The sequence below is a fragment of the Artemia sp. Qi Xiang Cuo genome, chromosome 9, assembly GCF_049724085.1.
Source record: "Artemia sp. Qi Xiang Cuo chromosome 9, ASM4972408v1, whole genome shotgun sequence".
Taxonomy (NCBI): Eukaryota; Metazoa; Arthropoda; class Branchiopoda; order Anostraca; family Artemiidae; genus Artemia; species Artemia sp. Qi Xiang Cuo.
The window spans coordinates 11,660,627-11,681,355 of record NC_142802.1 but is presented as its reverse complement, the minus strand read 5'-3'; the positions used below and the strand labels follow the sequence as shown (position 1 = coordinate 11,681,355).

Here is a 20,729-nt window from a genome sequence, read left to right as displayed (position 1 = left end):
ATCAGACACACAAACAGAGAAAGACAGGCACTTTAGACATTCAAACCAACAAAGACAAATACTTGGACTTGCAAACACCAACCCAGACATGTAAACAAATAGAATCAAACACACAAACAGAGAAAGACAGGCACTTTAAACATTCAAACCAACAAAGACAAATACTTGGACTTAAAAACACCAACCCAGACATGCAAACAAATAGAATCAGACACACAAACAGAGAAAGACAGACACTTTAGACACTCAAACCAACAAAGACAAATTCTTTGACTTGCAAACAAAAACCCAGACATGCAAACAAATAGATTCAGACATGCAAACAGAGAAAGACAGGCACTTTAGAGATACAAACCAACAAAGACAAATTTTTGAACTTGGAAACACCAACCCAGACATGCAAAAAAAGAGATTCAGACATACAAATAGAGAATGACAGGCACTTGAGACATTCAACGCAAAAAAGACAAAGTCTTGGACTTGCAAACATCAACCTAGACATACAAACAAATAGATTCAGACATGTAAACAGAGAAAGAAGGGCATTTTAGACATACAAACCAACAAAGGCAAACTCTTGGACTTGCAAACACCAACCCAGACATGCAAACAAATAGAATCAGACACACAAACAGAGAAAGACAGACACTTTAGATATTCAAACCAACAGAGACAAATACTTGGAATTGTAAACACCAACCCAGACATGCAAACAAATAGAATCAGACAGAAAAACAGATAAAGACAGGTAATTTAGACATTCAAACAAATAAAGACTAATACTTGGACTTGCAAACACCAACCCAGACATGCAAACAAATAGAATCAGACAAAAAAAAACAGAGAAAGACAGACACTTTAGACATTCAAATCAACAAAGACAAATACGTTGACTTTCAAACACCACCCCAGACATGCAAACAGATAGAATCAGATACACAAACAGAGATGGACAGACATTTTAGACATTCAAACCAACAAATACAAATACTTAGACTTGAAAACACCAACCCAGACATGCAAACAAATAGAATCAGACAGAGGAACAGAGAAAGACAGACACTTTAGACATTCAAACCAACAAAGACAAATTTTTGGACCTGCAAACATCAACCCAGACATGCAAACAAATAGAATCAGATACACAAACAGAGAAAGACAGACACTTTAGACATTCAAACCAACAAAGAGAATTACTTGGACTTGCAAACACCAACCCAGACATGCAAACAAATAGAATCAGACACAATAACAGAGAAAGACAGACACTTTAGACATTCAAATCAACAAAGACAAATACTTGGACTTGAAAACACCAACCCAGACATGCAAACAAATAGAATCAGACACACAAAAGGAGAAAGACAGACACTTTAGACATTCAAACCAACAAAGACAAATTCTTGGACTTGCAAACACCAACCCAGACATGCAAACAAATAGAATCAGACACACAAACAGAGAATGACAGACACTTTAAACATTCAAACCAACAAAGACAAATACTTGGACTTGCAAACACTAACCCAGACATGTAAACAAATAGAATCAGACACACAAACAGAGAAAGACAGACACTTTAGACATTCAAACCAACAATAACAAATTCTTGGACTTGCAAACACCAACCCAGACATGCAAACAAATAGAATCAGACACACAAACAGAGAAAGACAGACACTTTAGGCATTCAGACCAACAAAGACAAATACTTTGACATTCAAACACCAACCAAGACATGCAAAAGAATAGAATCAAACACACTAAGAGGGAAAGACAGACACTTTAGACATTCAAACCAACAAAGACAAATACTTGGACTTGAAAACATAAACCCAGACATGCAAACAAATAGAATCAGACACACAAACAGAGAAAGACAGACAGTTTAGATATTCAAACAAACAAAGAGAAATACTTGGACTTGCAAACACCAACCCAGACATGCAAACAAATAGAATCAAACACACAAACAGAGAAAGACAGACACTTTAGACATTCAAACCAACAAAGACAAATTCTTGGACTTCCAAACATCAACCCAGAGATGCAAACAAATAGAATCAGACACAGAAACAGAGAATTAGACACACAAACTGAGAAAGACAGACACACCAACCAAGACATGCAAAAAACTAGAATCAGACACACAAACAGAGAAAGACAGACACTTTAGACATTCAAACCAACAAAGACAAATTCTTGGACTTGCAAACAACAACCCAGACATGCAAACAAATAGAATCAGACACAGAAACAGAGAAAGACAGACACTTTAGACATTCAAACCAACAAAGACAAATTCTTGGACTTGCAAACACCAACCCAGAAATGAAAAAAAATAAAATCAGAATCAAATACAGAAAAAGACAGACACTTTCGCCATTCAAACAAATAAAGAAATATTATTGTACTTGCAAAAACCGACCCGGACATGCAAACAAATAGTAACAGACAAACACACAGATAAATGCCTACACATTAACCATTCAAACCAATAAAGACAAATTCTTTGACTTGCAAACAAAAACCCAGACATGCAAACAAATAGATTCAGACATGCAAACAGAGAAAGACAGGCACTTTAGACATACAAACCAAAAAAGACAAATTCTTGAACTTGGAAACACCAACCCAGACATGCAAAAAAAGAGATTCAGACATACAAATAGAGAATGACAGGCACTTGAGACATTCAACGCAACAAAGACAAAGTCTTGGACTTTCAAACATCAACCTAGACATACAAACAAATAGATTCAGACATGTAAACAGAGAAAGACGGGCACTTTAGACATACAAACCAACAAAGTCAAACACTTGGACTTGCAACACCAACCCAGACATGCAAACAAATAAAATCAGACACATAAACAGAGAAAGACAGACATATCAGACATTCAAATCAGCGCACACGAATTGTTGTGCGATAAAATACCAATTCATATATTCATACAGAGACACTCAGACACAAAGTCAGAGACAGACAGACAATTTAGGCAGTCAAAAAAACAGAGACAAATTATTTGACTTGAAAACACAACCACAACCCTGCGAACAAAAAGAATCAAACACAGGAACAGAGAAAGACAGACACTTTAGACATTCAAACCAACAAAGACAAATACTTGGACTTGCAAACACTAACCCAGACATGCAAATAAATAGACAAATTCTTGGAATTGCAAACACCAACCCAGACATGTAAACAAATAGAATCAGACACACAAACAGAGAAAGACAGACACTTTAGACATTCAAACCAACAAAGAATTCTTGGACTTGCAAACACCAACCCAGACATGCAAACAAATAGAATCAGACAAAAAAAACAGAGAAAGACAGACACTTTACACATTCAAATGAACAAAGACAAATACTTGGACTTGCAAACACCAACCCAGACATGCAAACAAATAGAATCAGACACACAAACAGAGAAAGACAGACACTTTAGACATACAAACAAATAGATTCAGACATGTAAACAGAGAAAGAACGGCATTTTAGACATACAAACCAACAAAGGCAAACACTTTGACTTGCAAACACCAACCCAGACATGCAAACAAATAAAATCAGACACACAAACAGAGAAAAGACAGATATTTTAGACATTCAAATCAACAAAGACAAATTGTTGGACTTGCAAACACCAACCCAGACATGCAAACAAATAGAATCAGACACAAAAACAGAGAAAGATAAACAGTTTAGACATCTAAACCAATAGAGAATTCTTGGACTTGCAAACACCAACCCAGACATGCAAACAAATAGAATCAGACAAAAAAAACAGAGAAAGACAGACACTTTACACATTCAAATGAACAAAGACAAATACTTGTAATTGAAAACACCCACCCAGACATTAAAAAAAATATAATCAGATACAAAAACAGAGAAACACAGACACTTTATACATTAAAACCGACAAAGACCATTTCTTGGACTCCTAACCACCAACTCTGACATACACCAAAATAGATTCAAACACATAAACAGAGAAAAACAGACAGTTTAGACAGTCAAACCAACAAACACAAATACTTGGACTTGCAAACCCCAACCCAGACATTTAAACAAATAGAATCAAACACCCAAATAGAGAAAGACAGACAATTTATACATTCAAACCAACAAAGACAAATTCTTGGACTTGCAAACAACAACTCACGCTTGCAAACAAATAGAATCATACAGAAAAACAGAGAAACACAGACACTTCAGACATTCAAAACAACAAAGACAAATTCTTGGATTTGCAAACAACAACCCAAACATGCAAACAAATAGATTCAGACATGCAAACAGAGAAAGACAGGCACTTTAGACATACAAACCAACAAAGACAAATTCTTGAACTTGGAAACACCAACCCAGACATGCAAACAAAAAGATTCAGACATACAAACAGAGAATGACAGGCACTTGAGATATTCAACGCAACAAAGACAAAGTCTTGGTTTTTCAAACATCAACCTAGACATACAAACAAATAGATTCAGACATGTAAACAGAGAAAGATGGGCACTTTAGACATACAAACCAACAAAGGCAAACACTTGGACTTGCAAACACAAACCCAGACATGTAAACAAATAGAATCAAACACACAAACAGAGAAAGACAGGCACTTTAGAAATTCAAACCAACAAAGACAAATTCTTGGACTTGAAAACACCAGCCCAGACATGAAAAAAAATATAATCAGACACACAAACAGAGAAAGACAGACACTTTAGACATTCAAACCAACAAAGAAAAATTCTTTGACTTGCAAACACAAACACAGACATGCAAACAAATAGATTCAGACATGCAAACAGAGAAAGACAGGCACTTTAGACATACAAACCAACAAAGACAAATTTTTGAACTTGGAAACACCAACCCAGACATGCAAAAAAAGAGATTCAGACATACAAATAGAGAATGACAGGCACTTGAGACATTCAACGCAACAAAGACAAAGTCTTGGACTTGCAAACATCAACCTAGACATACAAACAAATAGATTCAGACATGTAAACAGAGAAAGAACGGCATTTTAGACATACAAACCAACAAAGGCAAACACTTGGACTTGCAAACACCAACTCAGACATGCAAACAAATAAAATCAGACACATAAACAGAGAAAAGACAGACACTTCAGATATTCAAATTAGCAGAGACAAATTGTTGGACTTGCAAACATCAACTCAGACATGCAAGCAAATAGAATCAGACACAAAAACAGAGAAAGACAAACAGTTTAGACATCTAAACCAACAAAGACTAATTCTTGGACTTGCAAACACCAACCCAGACATGCAAACAAATAGAATCAGACAAAAAAACAGAGAAAGACAGACACTTTAGACATAAAAACCAACAAAGAAAAAATCGTTGACTTGCAAACAACAACCAAGACATGGAAACAGATAGAATCAGAAAAACAAACAGAGAAAGACAGACACTTTAGACATTCAGACCAACAAAGACAAATTATTGTACTTGCAAACATCAACCCAGACATGCAAACAAATAGAATCAGACATAGAAACAGAGAATCAGACACACAAACAGAGAAAGACAGACACACCAACCAAGACATGCAAAAAACTAGAATCAGAGACACAAACAGAGAAAGACAGACACTTTAGACATTCAAACCAACAAAGACAAATTCTTGGACTTTCAAAAATCAACCCAGACATGCAAACAAATAGAATCAGACACAGAAACAGAGAAAGACAGACACTTTAGACATTCAAACCAACAAAGAAAAATTCTTGGACTTGCAAACACCAACCCAGACATGCAAACAAATAGAATCAGACACACAAACAGAGAAAGACAGGCACTTTAGACATTCAAACCAACAAAGACAAATACTTGGACTTGCAAACACCAACCCAGACATGTAAACAAATAGAATCAAACACACAAACAGAGAAAGACAGGCACTTTAGACATTCAAACCAACAAAGACAAATACTTGGACTTGAAAACACCAACCCAGACATGTAAACAAATAGAATCAGACACACAAACAGAGAAAGACCGACACTTTAGACACTCAAACCAACCAAGACAAATTCTTTGACTTGCAAACAAAAACCCAGACATGCAAACAAATAGATTCAGACATGCAAACAGAGAAAGACAGGCACTTTAGACATACAAACCAACAAAGACAAATTCTTGAACTTGGAAACACCAACCCAGACATGCAAAAAAAGAGATTCAGACATAAAAATAGAGAATGACAGGCACTTGAGACATTCAACGCAACAAAGACAAAGTCTTGGAATTGCAAACATCAACCTAGACATACAAACAAATAGATTCAGACATGTAAACAGAGAAAGAAGGGCATTTTAGACATACAAACCAACAAAGGCAAACACTTGGACTTGCAAACACCAACCCAGACATGCAAATAAATAGAATCAGACAAACAAACAGAGAAAGACACACACTTTAGACATTCAAACCAACAATTAAAAATTCTTTGACATGCAAGTACCAACTTAGACATGCAAACAAGTATAATCAGACGCACAAACGGAGAAAGGCAGGCACTTCAGGCATTCCAACCAACAAAGACAAATATTTGGACTTGTAGACACCACTCTAAAAGTGTAAACCAATAGAATCAGACAAAAAAACAGAGAAAGACATACACTTTAGACATTCAAACCAACAAAGACAAATAGTTGGACTTGCAAACACCAAACCAGACATGCAAACAAATAGAATCAGACATACAAACAGAGAAAGAAAGACACTTTAGACATTCAAACCAACAAAGACAAATTCTTTGACTTGCAAACACCAACCCAGACATGCAAACAAATCGAATCAGACACAGGAACAGAGAAAGACAGACACTTTAGACATTCAAACCAACAAAGACAAATACTTGGACTTGCAAACACTAACCCAGACATGCAAATAAATAGACAAATTCTTGGAATTGCAAACACCAACCCAGACATGCAAACAAATAGAATCAGGGATACAAACATAGAAAGACAGCCACTTTAGACATTAATACCAACAAAGACAAAAACATGGACTTGCAAACACCAACCCAGACATGTAAACAAATAGAATCAAACACACAAACAGAGAAAGACAGAAACTTTAGACATTCAAACCAACAAAGACAAATTCTTGGACTTGCAAACACCAACCCAGATATACAAACAAATAGAATCAGACACAAAAACAGAGAAAGACAGACACTTTAGACATTCAAACCAACAAAGACAAACACTAGGACTTGCAAACACCAAACCAGAAATGCAAACAAATAGAATCAGACACACAAACAGAGAAAGACAGACACTTTAGACATTCAAACCAACAAACACAAATACTTGGACTTGCAAACCCCAACCCAGACATTTAAACAAATAGAATCAAACACACAAACAGAGAAAGACAGGCACTTTAGACATTCAAACCAACAAAGACAAATTCTTGGACTTGAAAACACCAACCCAGACCTGCAGACAAATAGAATCAGACACACAAACAGAGAAAGACAGACACTTTAGACACTCAAACCAACAAAGACAAATTCTTGGATTTGCAAACACCAACCCAGACATGCAAACAAATAGATTCAGACATGCAAACAGAGAAAGACAGACACTTTAGACATACAAACCAACAAAGACAAATTCTTGAACTTGGAAACACCAACCCAGACATGCAAACAAAAAGATGCAGACATACAAACAGAGAATGACAGGCACTTGAGATATTCAACGCAACAAAGACAAAGTCTTGGTTTTTCAAACATCAACCTAGACATACAAACAAATAGATTCAGACATGTAAACAGAGAAAGACGGGCACTTTAGACATACAAACCAACAAAGACTAATACTTGGACTTGCAAACACAAACCCAGACATGTAAACAAATAGAATCAAACACACAAACAGAGAAAGACAGGCACTTTAGAAATTCAAACCAACAAAGACAAATTCTTGGACTTGAAAACACCAACCCAGACATGCAAACAAATATAATCAGACACACAAACAGAGAAAGACAGACACTTTAGACACTCAAACCAACTAAGACAAATTCTTGGACTTGCAATCAACAACCCAGACATGCAAACAAATAGATTCAGACATGCAAACAGAGAAAGCCAGGCACTTTTGACATTCAAACCAACAAAGACAAATTCTTGAACTTGGAACCACCAACCCAGACATGCAAACAAATAGATTCAGACATACAAACAGAGAATGACAGGCACTTGCGACATTCAACGCAACAAAGACAAAGTCTTGGACTTGCAAACATCAACCTAGACATACAAACAAATAGATTCAGACATGTAAACAGAGAAAGAACGGCATTTTAGACATAAAAACCAACAAAGGCAAACACTTGGACTTGCAAACACCAACCCAGACATGCAAACAAATAAAATCAGACACACAAACAGAGAAAGACAGACACTTTAGACATTCAATTCAAGAAAGAGAAATTGTTGGACTTGCAAACACTAACCAAGACACGTAAACAAGTAGAATCAGACAAACAAACAGAGAAAGGCTGACAGTTTAGACATTCAAACCAACAAAGACAAATTCTTAGACTTGCAAGCACCAACCCAGATATGCAAACAAATAGAATCAGACACAGGAACAGAGAAAGACAGACACTTTAGACATTCAAACCAACAAAGACAAATACTTGGACTTGCAAACACTAACCCAGACATGCAAATAAATAGACAAATTCTTGGAATTGCAAACACCAACCCAGACATGCAAACAAATAGAATCAGGCATACAAATAGAGAAAGACAGCCACTTTAGACATTAATACCAACAAAGACAAAAACTTGGACTTGCAAACACCAACCCAGACATGTAAACAAATAGAATCAAACACACAAACAGAGAAAGACAGAAACTTTAGACAGTCAAACAAACAAAGACAAATTCTCGGACTTGTAAACTCCCACCAAGACCTGAAAAGAAATATAATCAGACACAAAAAAAAAGAAACACAGACTCTTTAGACATTCAAAAAAACAAATAACATTTTATAGACTTCTAACCACCAACTCACAGATAAAAAAAAATAGAAGCAGACAAATAAACAGAGAAAGACAGACACTTTAGACATTAAAACCAACAAAGACAAATACTTGGACTTGCAAACCCCAACTCAGACATTTAAACAAATAGAATCAAACACACAAACTGAGAAAGACAGGCACTTTAGACATTCAAACCAACAAAGACAAATTCTTGGACTTGAAAACACCAGCCCAGACATGCAAACAAATAGAATCAGACACACAAACAGAGAAAGACAGACACTTTAGACACTCAAACCAACTAAGACAAATTCTTGGATTTGCAAACAACAACCCAGACATGCAAACAAATAGATTCAGACATGCAAACAGAGAAAGACAGGCACTTTAGACATACAAACCAACAAAGACAAATTCTTGGACTTGCAAGCACCAACCCAGACATGCAAACAAATAGAATCAGACAAAAAAAAACAGAGAAAGACAGACAATTTAGACATTCAAATCAACAAAGACAAATTGTTTGACTTGCAAACACAAACACTGACATGCAAACCGATAGAACCAGACATATAAACAGAGAAACACAGACATTTTAGACATTCAAACCAACAAAGACAAGTTCTTAGACTTGCAAACACCAACCCAGACATGCAAACAAATCGAATTAGACACAGGAACAGAGAAAGACAGACACTTTAGGCATTCAAACCAACAAAGACAAATTCTTGGACTTGCAAACACCAACCCAAACATGCAAATAAATAGACAAATTCTTGGAATTGCAAACACCAACCCAGACATGCAAACAAATAGAATCAGGCATACAAACAGAGAAAGACAGCCACTTTAGACATTAATACCAACAAAGACAAAAACTTGGACTTGCAAACACCAACCCAGACATGTAAACAAATAGAATCAAAGACACAAACAGAGAAAGACAGACACTTTAGACATTCAAACAAACAAAGACAAATTCTCGGACTTGCAAACACCAACCCAGACATGCAAACAAATAGAATCAGACACACAAACAAAGAAAGATAAGCACTATAGACATTCCAAACACCAAAGGGAAATTCTCTAACATGCAAATACTAACTCAGATATGAAAACAAACAGAGTCAGACAAACGAATAAAGAACTATAGCAACTTAAGGTGTTAAAACCAGCAACCACAAAATCTTGAACATGAAAACCCCAACTCAGACATTTAAACAAATAGAATCAAACACACAAACTAAGAAAGACAGGCACTTTAGACATTCAAACCAACAAAGACAAATTCTTGGACTTGAAAACACCAACCCAGACATGCAAACAAATAGAATCAGACACACAAACAGAGAAAGACAGACACTTTAGACACTTAAACCAACAAAGACAAATTCTTGGATTTGCAAACAACAACCCAGACATGCAAACAAATAGATTCAGACATACAAACAGAGAAAGACAGGCACTTTAGACATACAAACCAACAAAGACAAATTCTTGAACTTGGAAACACCAACCCAGACATGCAAACAAATAGATTCAGACATACAAACAGAGAATGACAGGCACTTGAGATATTCAACGCAACAAAGACAAAGTCTTGGTTTTTCAAACATCAACCTAGACATACAAACAAATAGATTCAGACATGTAAACAGAGAAAGACGGGCACTTTAGACATACAAATCAACAAAGACAAATACTTGGACTTGCAAACACAAACCCAGACATGTAAACAAATAGAATCAAACACACAAACAGAGAAAGACAGGCACTTTAGAAATTCAAACCAACAAAGACAAATTCTTGGACTTGAAAACACCAAACCAGACATGCAAACAAATAGAATCAGACACACAAACAGAGAAAGACAGACACTTTAGACACACAAACCAACAATGGAAAATTTTCGCGCTTGCAAAAACCAACTCAGAAAAGCAAACAAATGGATACAGACTTGCAAACAGAGAAAGACAGGCACTTTAGATACTCAAACCAACAAAGACAAATTCTTGAACTTGGAAAAATCACCCCAGGCACGCAAACAAATAGATTCAGACATACAAACAGAGAATGAAAGGCACTTGAGACATTCAACGCAACAAAGACAAAGCCTTGGACTTGCAAACACCAACCCAGACATGCAAACAAATAGAATCAAACACACAAACAGAGAAAACAGACAGTTTAGACATTCAAACCAACAAAGACAAATTCTTGGACTTGAAAACACCAACCCAGACATGCAAACAAATAGAATCAGACACACAAACAGAGAAAGACAGACACTTTAGACATTCAAAGCAACAACGACAAATTCTTGGATTTGCAAACAACAACCCAGACATGCAAACAAATAGATTCAGACATTCTAACAGAGAAAGACAGGCACTTTAGACATACAAACCAACAAAGACAAATTCTTGGACTTGCAAACACCACCCCAGACACGCAAACAAATTGATTCAGCCATACAAACAGAGAAAGACAGGCACTTTAGACATTCAACGCAACAAAGACAAAGTCCTGGTTTTTCAAACATCAACCTAGACATACAAACAAATAGATTCAGACATGTAAACAGAGAAAGACGGCACTTTAGACATACAAACCAACAAAGACAAATACTTGGACTTGCAAACACCAACCCAGACATGCAAACAAATAGAATCAGACACTCAAACATTGAAAGTCAGACACTTTAGACATTCAAACCAACAAAGACAAATTCTTGGTCTTGCAAACATCAACCCAGACATGCAAACAAATAGAATCAAACACACAAACAGAGAAAGACAGACACTTTAAATTCAAACCAACAAAGACAAATTCTTGGACTTGCAAACACCAACCCAGACATGCAAACAAATAGAATCAGACACACAAACAGGGAAAGACAGGCACTTTAGATATTCAAACCAACAAAGACAAATTCTTGGACTTGCAAACACCAACCCGGAAGTGCAAACAAATAGAAACTTGCAATCACCAACCCAGGCATGCAAACAAATAGATTCAGACATACAAACCGAGAAAGACAGGCACTTTAGACATTCAAACCAACAAAGACAAATTCTTGAACTTGCAAACACCAACCCAGACATGCAAACAAATAGAATCAGACACACATACAAAGATTGACAGACACTTTAGACACTCAAACCAACAAAGACAAATTCTTGGACTTGCAAACACCAACCCAGACATGCAAACAAATAGATTCAGTCATACAAACAGAGAATGACAGGCACTTTAGACATACAAACCAACAAAGACAAATTCTTGAACTTGGAAAGATCAACCCAGGCATGCAAACAAATAGATTCAGACGTACAAACAGAGAATGACAGGCACTTTAGACATTCAACCCAACAAAGACAAAGTCTTGGACTTGCAAACATCAACCCAAACATACAAACAAATAGATTCATATATGTAAACAGAGAAAGATGGGCAATTTAGATATACAAACCAACAAAGGCAAATACTTGGAATTGCAAACACCAACTCAGACATACAAACAAATTGATTCAAAAAAGTATTAAAAAAATTTGGGGTCCTTGGGGGCTTTGGGGCCTCGGGGGGTCTTTGGGGGCTTTTGGGGCTCGGGAGCCTTTGTGGGCCCGAGGGCCCTTTGGGAGGATGGGGCCCTTTGGTTTTGGGGTAGGGGACCTCACAACATTGTTCAAATGGAACTTGTGTATTATAACGACCACAGAGTTTCACCCCAAATCATCTTCTAAAATTTCCCAAACTGTTTCGCCTAAATCATCTTCTACAATGTCTCAAACGGTTTCGCCCAAATAATCCCCTAAAAGTAATTTCTGCGTGTTCCTTTTGTTTTGGCATCCCTTCGCTGTCACATTTGAAATTCCCAGGAAAAAATTCCCGCGTTAATCTCTTCATCTCTAAGATGTTCCTAGCTACAATATTATGGTTCGATAGAATATCAATTTATCACTCTGACCTAAAGATTGGAGAATCCATATTTAAAAAATAGAATATTAATTTATCTCTGTCACTAAAGACCAAAGAAGCCATATTTAAAAATGGAATTTCTATCTCTTTAGAGTCCCGCATAATTCCTAGGAAACAATTGATGTCATTTCTAATTCCGTTAGACTCGATCAATACATTCCCCACCGATTATGTAAATCAATTTCTCAGAAATTCTCTCCCCTTCGTATGCCCATGTATGGACTCCCGTCACAAACTCTTGATAGGTCCCGTTAGACTCGATCAATACATCTCTTCCCGTTAATGCGCATGTGCAAACTTCGCCCAGGAGAAATTACACCTAGAAGCAACAAATAAATCGACCTTGAAAAGGGGGACATTGACCACATTAGACTCGATCGATAAACTGACTCTGACATCACTCTCCCCCCCCCCCCCCGGAGATATTGATAGCTCCCTACTATTGTTGAACTTTATAAGTTTATTGGCCTTGCTGTAAATGTATTTAAATCAGAGTTTTGCATATTTAACAGACCTGAAAAGTATAGTTTTTCTACTTCCCTAGATATCGAAGGTATTGTTATTTATGAATCGGATAGTTTGCGGTATCTAGGTATTGATTATGGTCCTACAACTAGATCCACTATTGAGAAACAGAAGCAAGAAGTTGCCGTCGAAGCATGCAGTTTCTTGCTGACTCACCTCTAACTTGTCTTGTACTGCAATTGTAAGTTTTTAAGTTAGTATATTATAAAAAAAGCCTTTTAAAGCATGTATAAAGTGATGATAATGACCAGATTTTACCAGGAGAAGGTTATATGATGTCAAATAATTTGCTTCAAATAATTGTTTGATTATTTGCTTCAAATAATCAAATTGTCAGTTCATAAGTTTGAAATTGCTTTTGAACTTGCTATATTTTCGGTAAAACACTAATCAAACTTTTGCGTAGATCGCGATGGGTTGAGGCGGTAGTAATCCTCTATCATATAGGATAGTTTCTGTTCATTGTAAGTTTTAATGCTGCTTTATATTCGTCTCAGGTGGATGTCGGCCTCAGGTGGATTGGGGCTGCGGTGAGTTGTTAGTAGCAGTAGTAGTATTGCCTTGAAGATATATTGCTACCCACTTGAATTAAAAATCTTGAATAGTCTGTAACACTAGTACCACAGGAAGTACAAAAATACAGTTTTTAATTAAAAAGGCAGAGAGACCCTTGAGAGTCTACTAAAATTTACTGAATAGCGTTAGTTTTTTTTTTTCAAACAGTTCGTGGTAACGAACAGTAAATAAGGAGCGATCCGGCTCAATAGTAACCGAAACTCTAAAAAAACGAAATTTTGATACCAATAGATACATCAATAGAATCATATCTTTATGCTAATTTTAAATATATAAGTTTCATCAAGTTAAGTCTTACCCATCAAAAGTTACGCGCCTGAGAAAATTTGCTTTATTTTCGAAAAAAGGGGAAACACCCCCTAAAAGTCATAGAACTTTAATGAAAATTACACCATCAGATTCAGCGTATCAGATAACCCTACTATAGAAGTTTCAAGCTCACTATCTGCAAAAATGTGGAATTTTGTATTTTTTGTCAGAAGAAAGATAACGGATACGTGTTTATTTGTTTTTTTTCCCAAGGGTGATCGTATCGATTCATTAGTCCTAGAGTATCGTGAGAGGGCTCATTCAAACGGAAATTAAAAGCTCTAGTGCTATTTTTAATTGACCAAAAAATTGGAGGGCAACTTGGCCCCCTCCCACGCTCAATTTTTTCTCGAAGTCCCCCAATCAAAATTTTGATATAGCTATTTTGTTCAGCATAGTCGAAAATCTATTAAATATGTCTTTGAGGATGACTTAATCCCCCACAGTTCTCGAGGGAAGGGCTGTGAGTTATTAACTTTGCCCATTGTTTACATATAGTATTGGTTAATAGGAAGTATACAGATATTTTCAGGAGAGATTTGGTTCTGGTGGGGGGGGGTCGGAGGAGGGGGTTACGGGGAAGGATCTTTCCTTTGAGGATTTTTCCTTGGGAGAAGGGACATTTCTATGAAGGGGGCGCCGGATTTCCAGCATTATTTAAAAAACCATCAGATATTAAACGAAAAAACAAGTTTTTTTAGCGTAAAGAGCGAGGCGTTGAGGAGGAGACAGCCTCTTTCATATACAGAATAATTTCTGCTCGTTTTAAGTTTCAATGTCACTCTTTAATTTCAGTTAAAAAAAACTTGTTTTTTATTTAATTTAACATCAGAAACCACCTCTGTTTCCAGCTTTATCAGTAAAGAGGCTTCCGAACTAAAGCTTGAATTAGCATCATATGATGAATCTAATGAAAAAGTCAGCTGATTTACCATTTAGATCTTTGAATTTTAAAGTGTGATAACGTTAAGGTATCTGCCAAAGAGAATGAGAATCTTAAAAGAGCTGTGTCGTTAGCAAAAACAAAATTAAAAAACAAAGATAAAGAATAGGTTTTATGAGACTAACGAAAATACTGGACGAACAAAGCGAAAATTTTTGGAGGATAGCTCACTCCTTCCTTCAGCACTATAAGAAAAATTAGAAGGAAATACAACAACTTGAAGGAAATAACTCGCGTAAAACCAAGCTGATAAGACCAAAAAGCGTGGAATCCAGCACAAAAAATAAGAATCAAAATTGGAATAATTAAAAATCTAAAAACTGAATAACGCGGAGAACCGACAAAACTTCCTACAGGATCATTGCACTTGCGGCCCATCAGAAGGGCAGAACAACGATTAATAGGTAGAAAATCTCATCAATGTATTTTAATTGATAATGCCCTCATAAACTTGAAAAGAACAGAAAATTTTGACTCGCAGAAGACATTTTTAACCACCCGCATCACGCTTTTTTATTTGACCAAGCCAGTTTGATTTCACAGGACGAAGGTGTGACCCAGCACTACAGAGAGGTTTTTGAGAAACCTCTCATAAAAATTAAAATTTAGGTTTTACTTTGAACAGAGATACGGGTGGCATAAAACAAGTAACTCGTATTTTGGTTTTCTCAAACGAGAAGCTGATAGTTTATTGATCCCTGAGGTAAATCCTGTGTCACTTAACCATTTGCTAAATGATAAGTGTCACCAGCCCTCCATATCCAACACTGATTAAAATAAACACTGCGGAAAAGAAACACTGATTAAAATAAGACAGCATGTGACCTAGGTTTCCCCAAATAACACATTGCGTTCACTTTCTTGGCAAATGATATTTTTCACCAATTGAATCGAACAATACATTACAGGGAAAGTAAGAAAGAAGCAACTCAGCTAAATGGTAGCCGAAAATCTAAAAACAAAATTTTGATACCAGTAATTAAATCAAAAGAATTGGATTTTTATGCTGATTAAAAATATTTCAAACTCATTAAGTTTAATGCTACCTATCAAAAGCTATGAGAATGAAAACCCAATCTTCAGATTCAGTATATCAGGAACCCTACTGAAGACTTTTCAAGCCCATATCTATAAAAATGCAGAATTTAGCATTTTTTTGCCAGAAAAAACATCTTGGATGCGTGCTTACTTGTATGTTTTTTCCCAAGTGGTGATTGTATCGATTCAATGGCCTAATGGCTCTTTACTTTCAGTTGAAAATTCTTTTTTTATTTAACAACTTACTATTATTTGGCAAGTTGCGTTGGATTTTGATAAGTGGGGCTTTCACTTGGAATTATATTTTTTGACTTTTGAATTTTTAATTCGGTTAGGTTTGGGTTTTATTTATTTGTTATTTTTGTTGGTTCTCTTCCTTGCTTTGCTTTTCAATTTTTAATTATTCTAATTTTGGTTTTTTATTTGTTGTTTTTTCTGTTGGCTTTTCACGTTGTTTCGTTTTATTAGATTTGTTTCCTCAACACTTTTGGATTTTTTTCAATTTCTCTTGCAGCGCTAAAGAAGCGCTCTCTTCCCGAAATGTTCACTTTGTTCGTCCAATATTTTCCTTGGCCTTAACCTCATTCTTTGTTTTTTCATTTCTTCAACTTTATTATAGCATGCCAATGTGGTTTACGAAATTATCTTAGCTGGATATTCAGCGATTTAACATGGGAACATTAGGGGTTATATAAGTGGCTACCGCCATTTACAGTTCAGGATATGGCGACTCATTAAAAAAAGTATAAAAAAATGGAAAATTAGATACTGGATACGATTAATCTGCAGCACAATAGGGTTAAAGTATAAATGTTTCTATTAATTACAATTAATCAGCATTTTTTAAAGTATTATTTAATTTCAAAATACAATCTATATATAAAAAGTCACGGTTACCTTGGAAATTTTTGGATTGTATACTTTAAAACGGCAGGCCTATTGGAAGGAAAAGACAATTGCGCAGCAGTTTTGGGTCAGAGGAAGCGTCAGTTGGTGTTGGTGATTTTTCTCTCCGATCCACTGTATTAGGTTTGGCATTCTCTTTAGCGTCTATACCATATTTATTTCCGAATTTCCCTCAGTATTTTTACGAAATCCTCGAATTGTTACTATTATGGCAATACTTGGGCAGAAACTCGTGTCTTGTGGAACAAAATAACAGAAATCGGTACTTTTTTATAGCAAGCTCTGAAACTTTTATGCTAGGGAGCACACAGATTGTCAATAATTAAAAGCGAATAGTTTATCTCAGAACTTACTTTTGGTACAAAATGGCATTAATCATCACATTTCCGCTCTTTAGTGAAAAAGGGCATTATAAATTTTAATAACCGTTTGAATGAGCCCTCTTCTGCTTTTCTATTACTGCCTCCGCAATAAGATCACCCCTGGAAAAAAAAACAAAAAAACAAATTAAGATACTCCCGTTACCAAATAAATTTGGAAAATGCTAAATTTTGTTCTTCAGCATGTAGAAACTTGCAATTTTTTCACTGGGGCTCTTTGACCTACTGAATATGATGGCGTAATTTTAGTCAAGGTAGTACGTCTTTTTATTGGGTGATTTCCTCCTTTTTCTAAAACTACGTAAAGATTTCAGGCTCATAACTTCTTATGGTTTCAATGAATTTAAATTTAATAAATTTGTCGCATTTGAGGTCACCGCAAGGAAACTGTTCTCGGAGATTTATTGGAGATTTTCTAAGAATTTTTTTTATATAAGAATTCGGTTACAATTGGCACACGTCACTCTTTATGTACAACTCCTCACTATGAGTTTGTTTAACTTACATGGTGATAAAAATCTGAAAACCTATTTTGAATCAATGCGTAAGGATGATATAGTGCTTTTTTTCAATTTAGAATCGCCCACTGAATGCTTGAATGGGAAAAAACGACATAATTTGTGACAATTTTTTCTCTAAATAAATGTCTCATACTGGTCATCAATTGCTTAAATTTTTCAGAAAGGCTTTTTAAATACATTGTGCATGCAAGGTTTTATTTCCTTCATCAAGGAAAACAAACTTTATAGTTTGTTTAACCGGAACTGAATCACGCTGTAAGAGCTTTCCTGAATCACGCTGTAAACGTTCCGGTTTGTATAACCGGAACTGAATCACGCTGTAAGAGCTTTTGACACATAAAAAGGTAAATAATACGGCGTTGGACTTTACAGTCCCTACCGGCGGTGCCGATCCCCGTTTCTTAGCCCTTCAGCCAGGAAGTGCAATAGGGGGCTAGGGGCCAACCATCCTGTGCTTTCGCACACTTTTCCTGTTTACCTTCGTCACCTTTCTCCTGGTACCCATTTAGAGCTGGGTCGACCCTGGCTGAGCTTGCAGAGTCACACAACTGACCCTTGTCCAAACCAAATAAGTGGGTACACTAGGATTCAAACCTTCGTCCTCTCGGAAGAAGAATCCTAAATCCAGACACATGCTGTGCAGTATTTACCTAGCCACCACGCTCCAATCCACTTAGGGTCAGTTGTTCCAAATAATGGTTCTTCTGTAACATTGACATACAGCCTTAAACATGCGGAAGCGAGCACAAACCCCAGAGTTGGCCCAAATAAACGTAACGATGATGTTATACCTAAAACGGAAATGTTTTTCATAAGTAAAAAAGAAAAATAGTATATAAACAAACACAGAACATAACTTGGTTCAAACATACACAAACTCAAAGTCAGTTCAAATAAACACTACAATGAAGCTCTTACTCAAATATACATACTTTTCATCAGTCAGCAAAGATTAAGTAGTCTATAGACCTAGACTTTCTCTTATAAGTAAACAGTAGATGAATAGAAAACCCAAAGTAGATCAATAACAAATATGTAGTGACAGTTGTTCCAATAGAAATTACGGTGACGCTGTTCCTGAAATGTAAATACCTTTTATCAGTCCTTATATACTGGTTCCTCCAAGCCTTGTTAAGTTTGCTAAAACCATGTTTTTCATTTTTTACTGATAGTTGTAGTACATTCTTCCTGATTTTGACTTTTAAATGATTTTATTGTTTTACAGTTCTTTTTTATTTTTCCTCTCTAAGGCTCGATGTTTCTAAAATAAGTGTTGCTAATTTAAAATAGATTGTGAATTTAAAATAAAACTGAATAATAGTTAACAATAAATTCTAAAATGAGGGTTTAAGCAGAAGAATTTCTTTGAAATTTTATATAAAATAATTCTTTTTACTCGTAACCAAATGCTCTCAACCATATAAAAGAGTGTCTGAAGAGTGAGTGTTAGTTTCACCTTATCAACATCTGGAGAAGGGGGGCTGAAAAGCTGACCCAGTCTTTCCTAAAAACAGTTGTAGTTTCTTTTTTGTCATTTTTTAGTTTCCAATATTTACCGTCAAAGCCCCCCACCTCGCCTGTTCCTCTAAAAAGGGACCTCGAAAACGTTTATAATTGACGTAAAAACTAAAAAAGGAGTCTCGACTAAATGCTCACAAATAAAAAAAAAACAATTAAACAATTACATGTTCAAATAATGATATTTTTTTTCCTTTTTCAGTATCGGGGGGGGGGGGAATTATTTGAGCAAAATTATTCCAACCTTACCTAACAACATTGGCGCTTGCTTTTTCTTTGTATTGTCGTCCAAATAAGGAATTCCAAGTGTGTAGAACATAGTACTTCCAATACCAGAAATAAATTGGGATAAAAATAGCAACATTGCAGGTACCCAAGAATTTGTGTTTTCTTCGGACATACAGTTGCCACTTTGGGAATTTGTAGAACTAGAACACAACGAAGTAGAATTACTGAATCCTGAAAAGCAAAATGTTTGTTCAAATAGGACAGCAAAAAGGGGAGTGGAAATAGTTCTAATTCAAGTACAAGTGTGTTATTAGCTTCTGAAATCAGGGGCATGAAGGAAAAATATAACCTTCTTACTTCATGATGGTTTAAATTTTGATGGTTTAGTTGTTTTAAATTCTGGTCTAATAGTGTAGTCCATATGTATAAAAGCCAGACAAACATAGAAGATAATGAAATTACAGAAACCACTAATTAATTCAAATGCAGCAATATTCACCTTTTATTTAGAACGTCATGTAAATACGTCAAAGCCGTGATAAGTCATTATATTCAATATGTCTGTATCCATGACAGTCAAAACCCAAGTTTAGGCAGTTAGTCAGCTTTTGATAAGAAAATTATTGACAATTTGCCTATCTGAGAGAGAAATTTCAAGGTTACACTAGCCGTCCGTCAATAATATTTGAAGAATGATTTTTCATCATGATAAATTTATTGACGATTGTGCTAATTGACGATTGTGA

At 35.8% G+C, this 20,729-nt stretch overlaps 1 protein-coding gene across 1 annotated transcript in view; it reads right to left on the bottom strand.

The window, feature by feature from the left end:
• LOC148948307 (solute carrier organic anion transporter family member 74D-like) overlaps positions 1 to 20,729 on the bottom strand; it is a 172,145-nt gene that overhangs the window by 134,585 nt on the left and 16,831 nt on the right. The window contains exons 3-4 of the mRNA XM_089094881.1: positions 20,005 to 20,214; positions 18,888 to 19,028 (exon numbers count right to left, since the gene is read on the bottom strand). Coding sequence (XP_088951007.1) covers positions 18,888 to 19,028; positions 20,005 to 20,214 — 351 coding nt within the window. The remainder of the gene's footprint in view (positions 1 to 18,887; positions 19,029 to 20,004; positions 20,215 to 20,729) is intronic.